General features: G+C 51.0%; 1 protein-coding gene across 3 annotated transcripts in view; it reads left to right on the top strand.

The window, feature by feature from the left end:
* Positions 1–3372: 3372 nt before the first annotated feature.
* Positions 3373–17550, top strand: part of GAS7 (growth arrest specific 7) — a 177693-nt gene continuing 163515 nt past the window's right edge. For 2 of the 3 annotated variants that reach the window (XM_065034447.1, XM_065034448.1), the window contains exon 1: positions 3373–3685. In XM_065034447.1, coding sequence (XP_064890519.1) covers positions 3503–3685 — 183 coding nt within the window. In that variant the 5' untranslated portion in view covers positions 3373–3502. The remainder of the gene's footprint in view (positions 3686–17550) is intronic. The other variant, XM_065034446.1, reaches the window with a different exon arrangement.

Here is a 17550-nt window from a genome sequence, read left to right as displayed (position 1 = left end):
GGGAGAAGGAACCGCTCGTCTCACTGATGTTTGAATCCAGCAGCAGGTTTTTGTCTTCCTTTCCTCTCTCCACCGACTACAAAAGGATGCTGGGTGGCTGGCTTGGATACAGCTGCAGGGCACTCGTCAGGCAGACCCAGCTCCTTTTGCCTCACCCACACACATACTGGTGAGAATCTTCCACACACAGAAGTGAGCCTCTCCCTCTCCTCCCTGTGCCAGATGGGTACCATACCATGCAGCAGGTTGTACAAATCATAGAACCATAGAATGGTTTGGGTGGAAGGGACCTTCCCAGCTCCCCCAGTGCCCCCCTGCCATGACAGGGACATCTTCACCAGCTCAGGTTGCTCAGAGCCCCGTCCAGCCTGGCCTGGGATGTCTCCAGGGATGGTTCATCCACCACCTCTCTGGCCAACCTGGGCCAGGCTCTCACCACCCTCAGGGCCAACAATTTCTTCCTCATATCCAGCCTGAATCTCCCTCCTTTAGTTTAAAACCATCACTCCTTGTCCTATCGCAACAGACCCTGCTCCAAAGTCTGTCCCCATCTTTCACACAGACCCTCTTATTAATAATAATTAATAGTAAATACAGAAAGGCTGCAATAAAGTCTCCTCAGAGCCTTCTCTTCTCCAGGCTGAACAACCCCCTCTCTCAGCCTGTACTACAGTAAAGGTTTTCCAGCCCTCTGATCATTTTGGTGGCCTCCTCTGGCCCCTCTCCAGCAGGTCCATGTGTGTCCTGTGCTGAGGGCTCCAGAACTGAACACAATACTCCAGGTGGGGTCTCACTAGAGAGGGGACCTGCTGCCCACACTCCTTTTGATGCAGCCCAAGATACAATTGGCCTCTGGGCTGCAAGTGCACATTGCTGGCTCATCTCCAATCTTTCATCCACCAGCACCCCCAAGTCCTTTTCCACAGGCTGCTCTCCATCCCTCCATCCCCAGCCTGGACTGACAACAGGGTTGCCCTGACCCAGGTGCAGGACCTTGCACTGGGCCTCGTTGAACCTCATGAGGTTCACATGGCCCCACTTCTCAGCTTGTCCAGGTCCCTCTGGATGGCATCCCACCCCTCAGGTGTGCCAGCTGCACCACTCAGCTTGGTGTCACCCACAAACTTGCTGAGGATGCCCTCGATCCCACTGCCTGTGTCTGTGATGATGATGTTAAACAGTGCTGGTCCCAGTACTGTTCCCTGAGGGACACCACTTGTCACTGGTGTCCATACAGACATTGTGTCATTGACCACCACTCACAATTAACACGGATAAAACCCTCGTACATGTCTATGGTGCAGGGAGTCACACCCGTCACTGATTCTTACAGGCACCCTGGAGCGAGTCTCGTGCACAGGTGTACACAGGCACACGCACAGCCAGCATACATGTGAACAGTCACGTACACGCAGCTGGGCCTCACATGACTGTCCCATAAGCATGTGTACAGGTCAGTCTCCTGTATGAGTGAGTCTTGCCCATTCTGTCGGAGCCGTATACAGAAGCACAGGGGTGTGACACACAGCTCAGCCTCAAAGGTGTGTGCTCACCTGTACCCCCGTAAGTCACACTCATAGGTGAGTCTCACACATGAACACAGGTGTCTCCTGCAGAAGCAACCATGTACACCTTCATACAAGTCTGAATTTCATACAAGACTGTACAAGACTGAGTTTCTTGCACACAGTTGTGGGAGAATCTCATACGCAAGTGCACACATATGTGTCCTGTAAACAACTTACAGGCTGTGGTACAACATTGTTCAGGTATGCGTGCCCTGGCTCTCAGGTGCACCCACGCACATGTGGAGATCTCGAGCGCGATGTGGGCGAGACTCATATGTGCACATCCTCTCACCCACACACATGCTCACACACACACTGAGCAGGTCAGGCAGCATGCCCTACAGCAAGGCACATGTACGTGTGTGTCTGCGCTTCGCACACACATCCACACCAGTGCTTATACATGTACCAGCAGTAATATATAACATATGTGCAATGAGTCAGGTGTGCACACCTGGACACAGACACACACACGCATCCATACACACCTGCATGCACAAAGGCTTGTGTGTTTTACACACGCAAAGGAATCACATGTGCTGCCGTGAGGCATGCACACCCAGAGCGCGTTGTGCACACAGAGCGGGGCTCACAAGCAAAATACACACATGGTGGTTGGTGTCACACAGGCACATATGCACGAGTGTCACACAGAGGAGGGTGTCACACACACGTGGTGCATCTCTCACATATGCATAGGTGTCACATGGAGCAGGGCGGCGCATATACAGAGGTGTCTCATGTGTGTGCAATTCACATACGTGTTGCAGACACATACACAAAGTAAGTTGTGTGCTCAGCTGAGTGTTGCAGATAGGTGTGTCTCACACACCTCTTTGTTTTCTCCATGCTCAGGTGTGTCACACGATGTCGTTCAGACCAAATGGATTTCACACACTTGGGTGTGTATCACAAACACACACATGGTGTCTCAGACATAAAGAAATGACTCACAGTCGTGTCTCCACACACACAGAAACACGCACACACACATAGACACACACATGCACAATGTCTCAGAGACATCAGGTCATACGCACAGGTGTTTCAGACACACAGTGTCCTACACAGTGTCTCTGGGACACTCAGTGTCTGTCACAAAATCACATGATCCCAGAATGTCAGGGGTTGGAAGGGACCTGGAAAGCTCATCCAGTGCAATCCCCCCATGGAGCAGGAACACCCAGATGAGGTTACACAGGAAGGTGTCCAGGCGGGTTGGAATGTCTGCAGAGAAGGAGACTCCACAACCCCCCTGGGCAGCCTGGGCCAGGCTCTGACACCCTCACCAGGAAGAAGTTTCTTCTCAGATTAAGTGGAACCTCCTGTGTTCCAGTTTGAACCCATTGCCCCTTGTCCTGTCACTGGTTGTCACCGAGCAGAGCCTGGCTCCATCCTCCTCACCCTTTCCATATTGATCCCCATGAATGAGTCACCCCTCAGTCTCCTCCAGCTCCAGAGCCCCAGCTCCCACACGCACACACGGTGTTTCTCGTTCACTCGAGCACACACGGTGTCTCTCAAGAACACACGGGCGATGTCTCTCGGGGTGACACACGCACACGGTCCCTCTCACACGCGCTGTCCCGCGACACGAGTGTCACCCGGGCGGAGCTGCGCTCCTGGCGGCCTCTCCGCCCCCTCCTCATCCTCCTCCTCTCCCCCGCCTCCCCCTCCTCCCCCGCCCCTCGTCCTCCGCCCCTCCCCTCCCCTCCGCCGCCCCTCCTCTCCCCCCCCCGCCCCAGCCGGCGGTGCCCGTGGGCGCCCGGCGCCGGGGCTGCCCCGCTGCCGCCCGGTTGGGCCCCGCCGCGGCCCCGCAGCGGAGCGGGGCGGGCGAGGGGCGCGGCCAGCGCGGGCCCTCCCGCAGCCCTGCGCGGAGCGGCGGCCGAGAGCGGGGCGGCTGCGGGCGGAGCGCGGCCGCGTCCCCAGCCAGGATGTCGGGGTCGCGCTGCCAGACGCTGTACCCCTTCTCCGGGGAGCGGCACCGGCAGGGGCTCCGCTTCGCCGCGGGGGAGCTGATCACGGTGCTGCAGGTGCCGGACGGCGGCTGGTGGGAAGGGCAGAAGGAGGACGGGCTGCGCGGCTGGTTCCCCGCCAGCTACGTGCAGCTCCTGGAGGTAGGAACGGGCACGGGGCCGCGCCGGGCGGGGGCGGGGGGTGGCGGGAGCCGCTCGGCTGCCGGGCCGGGGGAAGGAGCCGTCCCGGAGCGCCCCGGGCTCGGCCGGGCCGGGGTGCCCCAGGTGCCCGCTTGGCTGCGGGCGGAACGCGCCGCTGCACCCGGGGGCCCGGCTGGCATCGCTCTGCCCGGCGCCCCGACGCCTCCGGGCAGGTTCCTCGGCCGCCCCGGGCCGGGTGCTGCTGAGCACACACAGCGCTCGGAGAGGAGCAGCCTGTCCGGCCCCATCCGGCAGCCGGAGCTTCGGCACCTTGTAGTGTAGCCATAGAGATTCAGGGAGCATGGCGAGCTGAGGGCTCCTCTGGACACTTGTGTTTTCACAATTGCTAAACAGCAACAGAAGTCAGTGGCTGAGGTGATACAGCTCCTGGCAGTCATGTGTGTAGGCCAGATGCTGGGGTCCTCTCCCTCCTCTCCCTCTCATTTCCTTTTACTGAACATCTCTTGGCTTTGTGTTGTGGAAGAGGTAATTCAGATACATCCCTTCTGTTGCAACAGTTCCCCAGCTGCCTGGAGATACTTGCTGCTGTTTACGTGTGGCAGAGAGCCCCAGTGGCATTAGAGTTGGTTGCCCAGACTCAAACGTCATGGACTTTTCATCAGGATGCTGAGAAGCTGCATTAGCTTCCCTTCTTTTCAGGGCCCTGACACCCAGGGCAACAGTTGTATCCTGACCTCAGGACTGCTTGTGTCTGAACTTGTTTATTACTTTGTCCTATGCAAGCAGGACACAATGCAAGTGTACAATATATGGCCATGAAGAGTACCTTCACAATCTCTGCATTTCTGAAACTGAAATCTGAAACATCTCGTGTGCCAAAGCAAGAACCTGCTTTGAGCCAATCGGTCCTTCCCTCGCTCACCGTGCCCTGTTGTTTGGAACTTAGGACGTGGGTATGGAAATGGTCTCCTGAAGCAGTGTCCATGTGGGCACTGGGTCGAAGTGCTTGGCAGCACAAGTTTTCTTGGTCAGCCTCTGTTTGTCCCCCAGGTTTCTCAGGGGGATCAGCCTGCTTTGCTTACACGCAAGGCAGGTGCTATCCACCCCAGGTTTTCCCTGCACGCCCTCTGGGGAATCTGGAGTGGCAGGAAGCGCTGGGCAGAACCGGGCCCACCAGACGCATGCAGAGTAATGTCCTGTGAGCAAAGGATTTGGTGCAAAATGAGATTTTGCCTATAGACCTGGCATTGCCTTTTGGTTTCTCTAGTCCAAACGAATTTAAAAATATTTGATGTTTCCATTGAGTTCCTGTTTCTCATTCTTACCTGGAAAGATGGGAAAGTAGAATTTCTCCATTCAGTGCTACAAGAGTGAGGCCAGGAACTTTTCTGTGTCACTGAAGCACTTGCGATTTTTTTATTAGTTTGAAAGTTTGGGAGTCCTTTTGTTTGTCGGTTTTGCAACCCACAAGATCCTCTACCGAGATATGTGAATGTTTATGGTTTCACAAACTGCTAAATATTTACCAGGAATTTAGGAATTGTTTGAGGCAAAAGGTATCATGAGACAAACTGCTCAGCAAAAGCGGCGGGAAATCACTTCTGCGTACACAACAACTTTGTTTTCCTATCCTCTTTCTCCTGGAAACTACTGTTTTCCTGCTTAAGTCTGAGCAAGTTCCACTGTGCTCAGGTCGGTGCCTGCAGCCCCTCAGTTGTGTCCTTCTGACCCTCGGCTCACGCACCACTGAAGCCTTTGCTGCAGACCAACTGTCCGCACAGCACAGACTCCTTTCTCCCGGGCAAACCTTTGGGAAGAAGGTAAGAAAGACAGCAAGTGCCAACTGGTGTTCACTCTTTTCCTTTCCCCAGACGTGGTGCCTAATAAAGACTATGAACTGGAGTTAATAGATATGTCAAATGACAGCTCATTAACCAAAGTAACCACATTTTTGGGACCACAGGTACATGGCACACGTTACAGTAGAGCAGATGTGTGAGAAGGAAGATCTGTGTCTCTCTCATGGCTACGTGCAGGCAGCCTTTCCCTTGTGTGCAGGTCAGGGACCAGATCTAACTGAAAGACACCATGACAGAAATACCCTCCTTCTCTGTTCTCTGATCCACGTCCCTGTCCAACCACCCTGACATCAGAGCTGGCATCAGGGAGGTGATGACAAAGCATAGCTAGATGGGGCCACGAACAGGATTCTTCTTTCAGTACCAACCAGCACTTACATTGGCTTTGGGCAGCCCTGGCCCTGCAGCCTGTGGTAAAGTCCAGCCTTGTGTTCTGAGCTGAACTTAAGCACACGACGTTCTCCCCACCCTCTGTCCTGTACGCACTTCCCCATGCCCAGCTCACTCCAGTGGGTACCTGTGCTCCTCTCTGGTGCCCTGTGGCTCCTTGTCCCAAAGGACAGCTGGCTGCATTTTCTGCCACAGCAGTGCATGAACGTGGCTCACAGCCGTGTCCAAGGCTACCAGGGCTGGCAGGGTTTGCCCTGCACAGTGCAAGCCCTTTCTCCTCATGGCAAAGCCTGTCAGGTGGCTGGGTGCTACCAGAAAGAGATGGCTTTCTTCTGAAGCCTTTGTAACTTCAAGCCTGCCACCATGTATAGATGGGCAAGATGGATTTTCTCTCTCATACAACTTCATGCTTACCGACTGAAATCTCTGCTGACAGTGCTGCTCTGGAGCCTGCACTGAGTTTTGGTCCTGAGCTCAAAGAATGAAGCAAGAAAGGTATAAGGGACAGCATCTAAGATGGGAGTCTCTTCTACCCTGGAGCAGTTAATTTAGCAGCCAGTCTGCAGCGCGCTGGTTCCTGCTGGGTGAAAGAGGAGAAATGACTGTTCCTGATGGAACCTCTGACAGCACCTGCATCTCTTCACAGGCAGCTGGGCTGCGTGTGCCAGGCCGACCACCTCCAGTGCTTATCCAGGAGCTGAGGGCAGGGCAGGCTTTTCCTCCTTGCATGCACTGGCACTGAGTGGTATCTCTTGGCTCTTGCAAAGAAAAACAAGTATCTGTGGCTGGTGGTTAACCAGAATGGGTTTTACTGTCAAATGTGGAGTTGAACAGCTCTGAGAAAACCATGAAGGTTACTTATGGGAAACGAACTCCAGTGGTAGGGATGGGCATTCCTGAGGGATTGCTGCCTTTGCCTCCCGAGCTCTCTTGCTAGCAAAGGTGTGGTTTCAGTTCATTCATCACAGATCGAGAAAAGGACCCAAGCCGTAGTCAATGTGGGGCAAGAGAGACACGGGGAGGTAAAGAGGTAAAGGTATTCGGCACCCTTTGGTTCCTGCTCCTGTGGTTGCTGCAAGCACACAGTGGTGGATTAGAAGTGCCAGTGGTGGCTGGATGTTCCTGCAAGGATGGAACAACGAGAGCTAGAGGAGGACTGGAGTGTGTGGTTGGGATAAGCCAGAAACAAGATGTTTTTGTGAGCTTTGGAGAAGATACAGTTCTCATAGAGCAAAAGGAACAGCATAAACCAAAAGCCTATCAAAAACAGAGAGCAAAGTGAGCAAGGAAAGTCACCATCCTTGGAGGTGTTTAAAAGACATGTAGATGAGGTTCTTAGGGACATGGTTTTAGTGCTAGTTAGGTTGTGGTTGGACTCAATGATCTTAAGGGTCTCTTCCAACCAAAATGATTCTGTGTTACTAAGGGAGGGTGTTAGTTCCGTCATGGGGTTCAAGATGAGTTCCCTGAGGCTGCTGCAGTCTTGTTCACAGCATCACCTCTGGAGATCAGCTAGTCCAGCTTCCCTGGCCATGTCTGGTCAGGTTTTGAATGTGTGTGAGGATGGAGATGCCACAACTTTTCCTGGCAATCCATTCTGGTGTTTGACTACCCTCATAGTTTTCTGTTACGTTTAAAAGGCATTTCCTGTGTTTTAATTTGTGTCCATTGTGTCTCATCCTTTCAATGGATATCACTGAGGACAGTCTGTCTCTAATTTTTTTACTGTCCCCCCATAGTTTTTATTGTTAACAACCTTCTCAAGCCTTCTTGTCTTGATGCTAAACAGTCCCAGTTCTTGGACTCTTTCCTAGTATGACCAATTGTCATGTTTTAACCTCAACTGGCAAATAAGCTCCACACAGCCACTCACTCACCCTCCCCCAGTAGGAGAATCAGAAGTGTAAAAGTGAGAAAACTCATGGACTGAGATAAAGACAATTTAATAAGTAAAGCAAAAGCTGCACATTCAAGCAAAGCAAGATAAGGAATTCATTCATTGCTTCCCATCGGCAGGCAGGTGCTCAGCCGTGCCCTGGATCCAAAACACAGCACTATACCAGCTACCAGGAAGAAAATTAATTCTATCCCATCTGAAACCAGGCTCCAATTGATTAATCAACATCATGGCCCTTTGCTGGACTCTCTCCACTATGTCCTTGTCTTCCCTGTGCTGGGAAGCCAGGTACTGTTTCTTATATTGTCATACTCTTGAAGACAGTGGAGTAACGGAGAAGCAGCCCCCAATATTTCCTGAACATGGGAATCCAGTGACGCCAGAGGAATCCAGAAGAGTGGTTTTGCTGTGACTGAGCTTCATCTGCGAGCAAGCAACTCGCTCCCACAAACTCAGGCACTTGTGGAAGGAGGGATGTTGTTACTGGTTGTCCATATCCCATTGAGTAGATACACCATCAGCTTCAACCTTCATCCCTCCTTTGGTGATTTATAGCTATATCAGCCATGAGACCTGAAAGCTGGGGACTAGCAACTGAATCTTCTGACCATTTCCTCCCTTGTGTGTATGTTTGTATTTTTGCCTGACCATTTGAGTAGAGCCATGCAGGGACCCTCTGTACCAGACTGTTGCAGTCTCAGGTGAAACAGCTGTCCTTCCCAACCTGGTGCAAAGAGGATTCTGCGCAGATATGGGCGATGCAGGGTCCTTAAAGCCAGCACTGCCATGGTGAACACAGGTAGAGCAGATGGCATGTAGTGTGCGATACAGTGAGGGATTTCTAGCAGCTGGAGACAACACAATGTTTCCTACCCAGAGGCTGACTGCCTCCTCACCCCACCTGCATCAGATGCTCCAGTTGATGTGTGTAGAAAGATCTGTACAGCTCCAGACCTGAGAGCAACCTAGGATAAGTCTCACAGAGGTCCCAGTTTGTCACGGCCTTTATTGGCACAGGGCAGCAGAGGTGCCAAGAGGGTGAGGTGGTGTTAGACCTCTGGGTATGGACTCCAAGAGGTGCGTTACACGGGACCCTCTGGGGAAACACTGGCTGTTGTGTCTGTCTTTTGTAGAGAAGTGATTTTCAGAGTGGTGGGGAGATGTGTCATTCAGTCACATTTGCAAGCGTTTTGATTCAAAATCTATTTTGGGCACTGCTTTTTGTATTTGTGGTTAGCTAGAAATCAGTTATATAAGCAGCAGCAGTAGCAACATATGCAAATTTGCTGAAAATTGTCAGCACTTTTTATAGCTTCAGTCATCCCACAGATGTAAGTCTCTGTATGAAGCACAGTGTGTGCTTCCAGCACGGATGGAGGTGGCTCTGGAATCTGACTGAGCGAGCTGGACTGAGTAGGGCTGAGCCGCCACTGATCTTGTCTGTGCTTTCACAGCTTGATTTACTGGAATATGAGGCACTTTGGAAGGAAAGAATCACGTGCTTCTCCCTGATGCATGGTGCACATTCAGGCATCGGACACTAATTACTTCCACTGCTGTGTAATATTCAGGGGGGGGACAATTCAGCTCGCCTGACCCAGCCTGTGACATCTGTCACCTGCACGCTGGAAGGTGCAAACAGTTGAACCTGGAGGTCGCGGCACATTCAGCTGCAGGGGGGGTGACATGGCACGAACTGCTTCATTCTTTGTGACCAGGTAGTCATAAAGGGTGAAAGGAATTCATAGAAATGGTAATGCCTCTAATTTATTTTGTAATAGCAGAGAATGTGTAGAGGATTTCGGTGCCAATCTGTATCTTGTAAGCTGATATGATCCAAGCAGACAGTGTGCTTAAGGAGAAACTGGAATGAGCCAGCTGATTAGTGAGGAAAATTCCATTTCATGACAAAATTCAACTTCCGAACATTTATGTGAAATAATATCATAATGAAGCCTCTATTTCTAGAGAGAAGGAATAATGAGAAGATGCCACATACTCAGTATTTTCTAAAATGCTGCTTTATTTTGGTTTCCAAAATGGAAAATATAGCTCTGAAACCAAGACCGGAGGATGCTGGCAGATTTGGTTTTCTCTACTTATTTCACTTTTACCTGTGTGATAATAAATGAGCAGGTAGAATTTTATCACTGTGATTCCTTACCTTCTGTCATTGCTTATAACCCACGGTGCTTATAACCCATGGTTGCTTATAACCCACGGTGTGCGTTATTATCTGTAATGAACCCTGATTCTGCGTTACCAGAATATTAAATGTCTGAGTGTGTACTCAGGATTTGTTTTCATTATTTCACTGACTACTGACATCCCAAAGATAGGACATTTTTCTATTTTGGAGAAGTCCCACAACAATAGGAGCAAGTATGTGGTGCCGATAGCATGTGTTTTTGGAAATATTTGGGACTGTTGCAGTTGTTTTCGCTGTGGCCACGCCGTGACTCGGGCAGATGTTTCTCATGTTGCCCGTGTTCATCCTGTTCACACCATTGTCAGAGCACGGGGAGCTGAGCGTGCCTCACAGGCGGCACTGCTGACTTGTGGCTTGGGCTGTTTGGCATAAGGCATCGATATTGCGGTCTTTGATTTCTGGCGCTTGCAGGGAGCTCTGGTTCTGTGCAGCTTTCTGGAATCCAGCGCTTGTGGGATGTGCCCGGCTTCCCGCGCACACGGCGGATTTGCTGGAAGCCTCCCAAAGCACATTTCCAGTAACAGTGCACAGCTCTGAATATGCAGATGGGGAAAGAGGACCTGCTGAAATCTGAAAGAAGCATAATGGACTTGGTGATCACCACCCTTTGATGACAGCTTTGCACACTGTCATGAGTTTATGTCAGTTTAAAGTGTTGTTTGACTGTATTTAATTGCATGTTGCACTCCCTTTTGTTGGTATGATCCACTTAGAATGCAGAACAGTGTAAAATCAAGGCCAACAGTTTGTTCATGTGCTGTTTTTCAGGAACAGGGTGCTTCAACAAGTGTTTGTCTTGAAAAATCTAAGTAGGCTTTAGCGTAGTTGGAATTCTTAATGTCACGCCACAGTGTGAAACATTACCTATTAAGAGGGCCAACAGGCACAGACTGAAGCACAGGAGGCTCCATCTGAACATGAGGAGAACCTTGTTTGCTGGGAGGTGCCAGAGCCTGGCCCAGGCTGCCCAGAGCGGGTGTGGAGTCTCCTTCTCTGAGACATTCAACCCCCCTGGACCCACCTGTGTGATCTGCTCTGTGACCCTGCGTGAGCAGGGGTTGCACTGGGGGATCTGCAGAGGTCCCTTCAATCCCCACCAGGCTGGGATTCTGTGGCCTCGTGTGAAGGGCTGGCATGTGGCTGTCAGCTCCACAGATTTGCTCTGTACCTGCAGCGCAGGCTGAGCCCATGCAGTGAGGGGGCCAGGAGCCCCTCGCATACCTGCCATGGCAGCAAAAGTGCACTTCTGGCTGGTAAAACCTGGTTTGGTTGAGGGGGAGAGCAGCCTGTCCTCCATGAGGGATAAACATGGTAATACTTTGCCTGCCGTGGAGCTTTGTCCGTACACGCTGTGGGGACTGTCCTGGGAAGTGCTTATTGCACAGGTGTATGTAATAGCAGAGAAAGATTTTTGCTCATACTAGTAATCGAACTTTCCTCATTATGCTGTCAAAATAGCTTTTGTATTAGCCTAGTACGTTTGTGGTTTGCTTTTTTGCTGGCAAGTTCCAGCTGGGGGATGCCATGGGTTACCCAGGAGCTACCACTCTGCGTTTTGTATTAATAGAAGAACACATCTAGCAGTGGAACAGGCCAGTGTCTTATAACATACGCCTTTTTCAGCATTTGTGAGCAGGCCCCGCAGTCCTCAGTTGTTGGTATGGGCCATGTTGGCATGAATTTAGACCAACCAACAGGTGACTTTGGTCACAGATCTTTGAACTCCTCGACACATGAAGACCCAAAGTCCAAAATCTTTCTTTGGCGTTGTCTGAGATCTGTCTGACACTTCTCCTGCATTCATAATTGGTAAGAGGAGACTGTGCAGGCTGTTCCTGAGCCATGGATATCCCACTGAGATGCTGGCAGCCAAAGCACCGCGGTCTTCCAGCGCTGCTCTGAGCACCGTTTGTGTGCTGCACCCATCTCCCTGGGCTTCCCCAGCGCTGGGGCAGCTGGCGATGGCCTCTGCACCCCTGCACCTCTGCTACTGCAGTCTCCAGGGTGCATCCTAGGAGCAAAATAAGGTCATCGTTAACTATTTCATCTAATATCACTTTGTGTGCCCCTGTTGACCAGTTCTGTGCCTCTCTCTGCTGTCCTGTCAGTTGGTTTTCCATGGAGGAAAAGAAGGCTCAGCAAAAGGTCATTAAAAATGAAAAGAAGAGAGGGCAGGCAAGTTTTTGGTAGTGGAGGAGAAGGAATAATTAGTATGGAGGAGTTTGGTGGAGAAAAATGGAGATTTGGAGTGACAGAGTTTGCAAGGGGTGGCAGAGAATTAAGAATTAAAGTGGTTTGAATTTCATTCTGATATGGCAAAACGCCATGCAGAAATTGCACAGAAGAAGAATTCTGTTTCCAAGGGGTGGGCAAATGCTTAACTCAGAACGGAGTAGCCAGGAACTGGATTGATGAATGCCATGTATTTTGCAGTGCCGGAGAAATGTGTGTACTGTCTGCAGAATTCAAAATCCTGCTGAGGTCTGTGTGCAGCGCGTGGCTGAGCGGTTCCAGCCCTGCCCTGCAATGAGCTGCCTGAGCAGCAGATTTGCTTCTCCTGTGCCAGCTGCTGTATAATAGGACTAATTCATTACCCAAGGCCAAGTAATCACTCTCAATAGCAAGATCTAGACTTGTCGCATTGCACTTTATATTGCTGATTATCACAGTCATAACAGTCACCAAATGAAGCCTGGAATTGAACATCAGTCTGTTAGGGGATGAAGAACAGAACTTCATGTATTTCCAAAACGAAATAGTGTTTAACTTAGCTATGGGTCCCTCTCAGAAAAGACATTTGAAGTGAAACTGAGTCTGTGAGCCCCTATGCTCCTGTTCCAGCTGCACTGCCCCAGTGTTTGCTGGACTCTGTCACTCCTGCTTCTTCCTCTGTGCTTGGCCACCACCATTTACCAAGTCTGAACATGGATCTTTGGTGAGGGACGAAGCTTTCCCTCAGTGCCAGCCGGAGACGTGATCATGGGCTCTAATTCAGCCCAGGGACAGGGCCATGGCAGGTTCTTCTGATGTGCATCTCGCTGGCTGTGCTGAAGGAGAGCTGGTGCAAATCACTGTTCCCAGCACGACATGAGCAGCATGGCTGGTGCTCTGTGCTGCCACCTCCTCCCTGCGGGACATGGGAGAGAACAGGGCATCTTCCAATATATCTCTGATTAGTGATCCCCTGCTCTGGCATCTTGTCAGCTTCTAGGTGAGACCTGCCACATCTCACAGGTGGGACTATCTGCTGGAGCAGGATGGGAGGTCGTCTGGCCATGTTGGAGCCCCATGGACAGGAAACACACAGATAAAGATGGCCAGCCCCAAGCAGCACATGCAAGTGAGAAGAAGCTGCGAGCTCCTCCCCACACGGTGAACCAGGGAAACTCAATGCTGCAAGGCTGGCTGCATTTTGGCTTGAGCAGGCTGTACAACTTGATCACAGAGCTCCACCCAGTGATGCCCAGCAAGTTCTTCATATCACAGCCTTGTGGGCTTGTACCCATGCACTGCTCCTTCTGTGTGTCCAAGGGAGGACCACTCCGGCTTGATCTGGGTAGTATGGGGACTGTAACCCAATGGCACAGTGTTCCCTGGGCTCCCTTCTCCAGGCCAAGAGCTGTTCCACCCGTATCTTCTGGGCTGAGAGGCTGCTAGTTTGCAGCCAAGCGCAGATAATTTCGAATGCACAGATCCATTTGCATGGATGTCATATGGGAAGCTGCCCACATCTTGGCACTCCTGGCTGGCTGCTGCTTTGCCTGCAGATGGGTTTTTGCATGGAGAGCTGGGCTGGTCCAGGCAGCAGCCACAGCCTCACTTGCACAGAGCTCTTCTTGGAAAGGTCTCTTCTGCTTCACCGTTTTCCTCAGTTGACCTTGGTGGACCCAGAGCCTGTGCAGCCAATGGGTCTTACCCTTTCCTCTGAGTTGACTGTGAATAGGTTTGTTCTTCAGTATTGCAGCGTGTTGGCTGGACAGGGGGAGGTGCTGGTGCTGACAAGCAGGGCTGATCAGCAGCAGCCTGCCGAGTGCCATGCATTGGGTCTGATGCAAAGCAGCAGCTCTTGGACCCTTACAGCTGAAAACCAGTGGTGTAACACAGGGGATGAAGCTGGCTGCCCTCAGAGGAGTGGCTTTTGCTGGAAAAGATGCAGATCTCTGCAAATGGCCCTTTTGTGACTCTAGGATCAGAAATCCGCAAGCAGGAGTGCCTGTAGTCCCTGTGTTAGCACTGATTAGTGTGTGTGGGGTGTCCCTGATTTACGCAATGCTCCTTCTGCCTTTCCCCATCCTGCTGCCTTCTTCTGGGGGCAAAACTGCTCCCGAGCTCAGGTGCCACAGCCAGGGAATGTGCCCTGGCAGCCGGGGAAGGGCAGACTGTTCAGCCCAGTGTCAGCCCCTGGAGCGAACGCATCTCAACATTCGTTTCCATGGTACAAAAGTTGTTTTTCTTTTCAGTAATGTTTGCCTGTGGTTAGAGGGAAGAGATCTTGAAAGTCCCTTTTCCCCTCCCCGTGGGAGGAAAGCATTTTGGGGTTTGAATTGCTCTGCTCAGACCTTTCCCTGCCGTGCTGGGATGGGATGTTTCCTCCTCACCACCAAGCCAGAGCCTCATGCAGCCTTGTTCTCATCTCAGAGGGTTCATGCTTTAACCACTGCGCACCTTCATCCTCTCTGACACACACCAGCTATGGGGGAATCAAAATCAATCTGAGTCTTTAGTCCTTTTTTGCTGAGAATAACAACGATGCTGACTAATAACCTTTTATTTGTTTTGTGTGATGGAGGCCCTGTGGTTTCTTGTGTTGCTTATTTTAACCCTGCAACTCCCGGCCCCTCTTGGCGGTGCCAGCCCGGGGTGCACACCTGTACCCAGGGAAAAATGCAGCATTAGCATCCTCAGCACCATTCGGCTCGGATGCAACAGACAACTGCCAGGAGTGGTTCCGCCTGCCATGGAGGGCACATAGCAAATGTTTTTAGGTCATGGTTTGTCATTGCCTTGTTGTTCAGGTGGCATGAAGCCTGAAGGGCAGATGTCCTTCAGCTTCTTATGGCTTGAAACGCAGTGCAGCTGAAATCCCTAAAAATACTTTTATTTTAATGAATAAGGTTACAGTTGGCCTCTGATGAGCCTGTACACCCAAGTTGTCTTATTCCACTCCACAGGGAGCAGCAATTGTCTCTCTCTGACATGTAACATGTAACTGCCTCAGTTGCCTTATCAGAATATTTCCAAGGAGTAGAATTGAATCACCGATCATGACCATGTAGGACACAATCTTTTCTTCTGTTGTAAGCTTTTTCCTTTGTTTATGATACCATCTTCTGTGGCAGCTTCCACATTTTATTCTCAAGGCGAGGAATTTATTTATAAATAAATAAAATAGATACTTTTATAAAATCTTCGGTGTTGGATCATTTTCCCCGCTGTCTGCTAGGCTTCACCTCCAGCAGTAGGAAGGCAATTTCTTCAGCTGAAGGAGTTAAATATATCCCTCCAGAAAAGAGCAAGGCAGATCTGAAAGCTGTTCCTGCTACACTAATTTTGATCTCAGCCCTATTTCCTGTCTAAAGAGTTTTCTCTTTCAGTGGAGATCATGAAATGTCACATTCATTATTTTTGCTCAGAGCACACTGAGACAACGGCTTTCAGCTCCAGGATCCCCTGTCTCAGGAGCACCCTCTGAGCAACAACAACCAGAAGTTACATTGAAGTTGCAGTTCTCTATATTTTTAAACAATGTTATTCTGAAGAACAAAATGTTGCCATGGTGTAGTAGTGTCTGAATAATTAGACATAGATTCAACACGTTTCAGTGTGCAAGATGACTACTCGGACCAGGCCAAAACCAGGATAACCTCCCAGATTGCCCTCAGATAAAGCAGGTTTTGTTTTTCTTGACGTGACGAGATCCCACAGCTGTGCGGGATTCACCAGGGAAACTCCTTCTGTAATCAGACCAGCTTTTCTCCCTCCATCCAGTGGGTTACAGGAGCTGGGGGGCGCGGAGCTGCTGACACCTCTGGAGCACCGCGGAGCGGGGGGAGCCGCCGTCTGCGGGGCTGCGCGGGGAGGTGGCGCAGATACGAATGTCACAGGCACACAGATCATGCTGATTGTGACTCGTTCATAGGCTTTTGCTGCTTCAGTTCAGCAACAGGCACAGCAACGTTTAGAGTGATGCGAAGGATGCTTAGGCTATGACAGGTGAAGACCTATGGCGAGGGTGGAGAGCTGGTCTGGCCTCCTGTTTAGTCCTCTCCTGCCTCTTTAACTCGGTTCGCGTTCAGCAGCAGGCCCATGATGTCCCTCCGTGAACTGGTCCAGCTCTGGGCAACTCGCTGTTTTCCTGGGGTGGCTTCTCCCCAGGTGAGCTCAGCAGATCCCGTCCAACGTGAACACTGAGTGTGTTGCCAGGAGAAGGACCCTGCTGTGAGGCTGCTCAGCGCCTCCCCCGTCTTTACCCTGTGGTTGCAGCAGCCGGGTCTCCAGGGATGCTGACCGTGTCCCTTGCCTCTCTGGGACTGGAGGGATGGGGGTGAAGTGGTTTGAGCACGGAGACCGCGAAGTGTTATGGGTGGCATCAGAGCCAGACCTCTGTCTGGTCACTAACATGCAGATGTGCAGCTCACACAGGTCGTCTCCACCATCTGAGGCAGGCACCAGCCTTTTGTACAGACGTTGCAAGAGGTGCTGGTTTCTCCAAAGAGGACTGAGTGTTGATTTATGCTTAGCAGGAGCTGCCCAAAGCTCAGCAGTTCACATGCAAAATTTACCTAATTATACATGAGACCAGAGGTAGTGCCATGTGCCAAGAGAAGAGCAGGGTGATGTGGGAGGCTGCAGGGGAAATAGGCAGCTCCGTGTTCCGGGCTCTTGCAGAAACCCTCAGATGTTGCAAGCACGTGTGTGCTGAGCCCCAGGGCTTTGGCACAGACCCCTCTGCCCAACGCACTCCGTACAAATCCAAAGTCATCGATCTGCAGAATCCTTGGAATCATGCAGCACAGGCTTGGATCTGCAATCACGTCAATCTGAGCTTTTACCGGGTCTCTTCAGAAACAATGACCTTGTGTCTCTGTTATTCGAGCGTGTTCATTTTGTACTGACGTTTTTAACGGCTTGATGGATTAGTCCAGAAGCTTGTCTGGCTTCTTGATTCAGAGCGGGTTGGAAAAGCTCTTCTGAATTTGGCTCATGGACAGAGAATTGCTTGAATGTAAGGGGAACATGACTGATCTGAGAAGTGATTGATGAATTCAATTAAACCTAGGTGTTCCACACCCCTTTGAAAACGGCTTTGCTTGGGTGTTGGCGGGGAGACGATACTGTTTTGGCTGGTGGTAGTTAAATGACTCGTATTTGTTCTTACATATCAGGATCAAGGAGAGGTAAAACCCACGTCATGGTGGTCTCCAGGGCCCTATTCCCAATTGCTGTCAGTATAAATTGTTGCTCTTAGAGCTGAGTCCATTACCCTTGTGATGAATTTCTCCCCAGAGGA

This window comes from Columba livia, chromosome 18, assembly GCF_036013475.1.
Source record: "Columba livia isolate bColLiv1 breed racing homer chromosome 18, bColLiv1.pat.W.v2, whole genome shotgun sequence".
NCBI classification, from domain to species: Eukaryota; Metazoa; Chordata; class Aves; order Columbiformes; family Columbidae; genus Columba; species Columba livia.
This window is presented reverse-complemented; position numbering and strand designations above follow the sequence as displayed.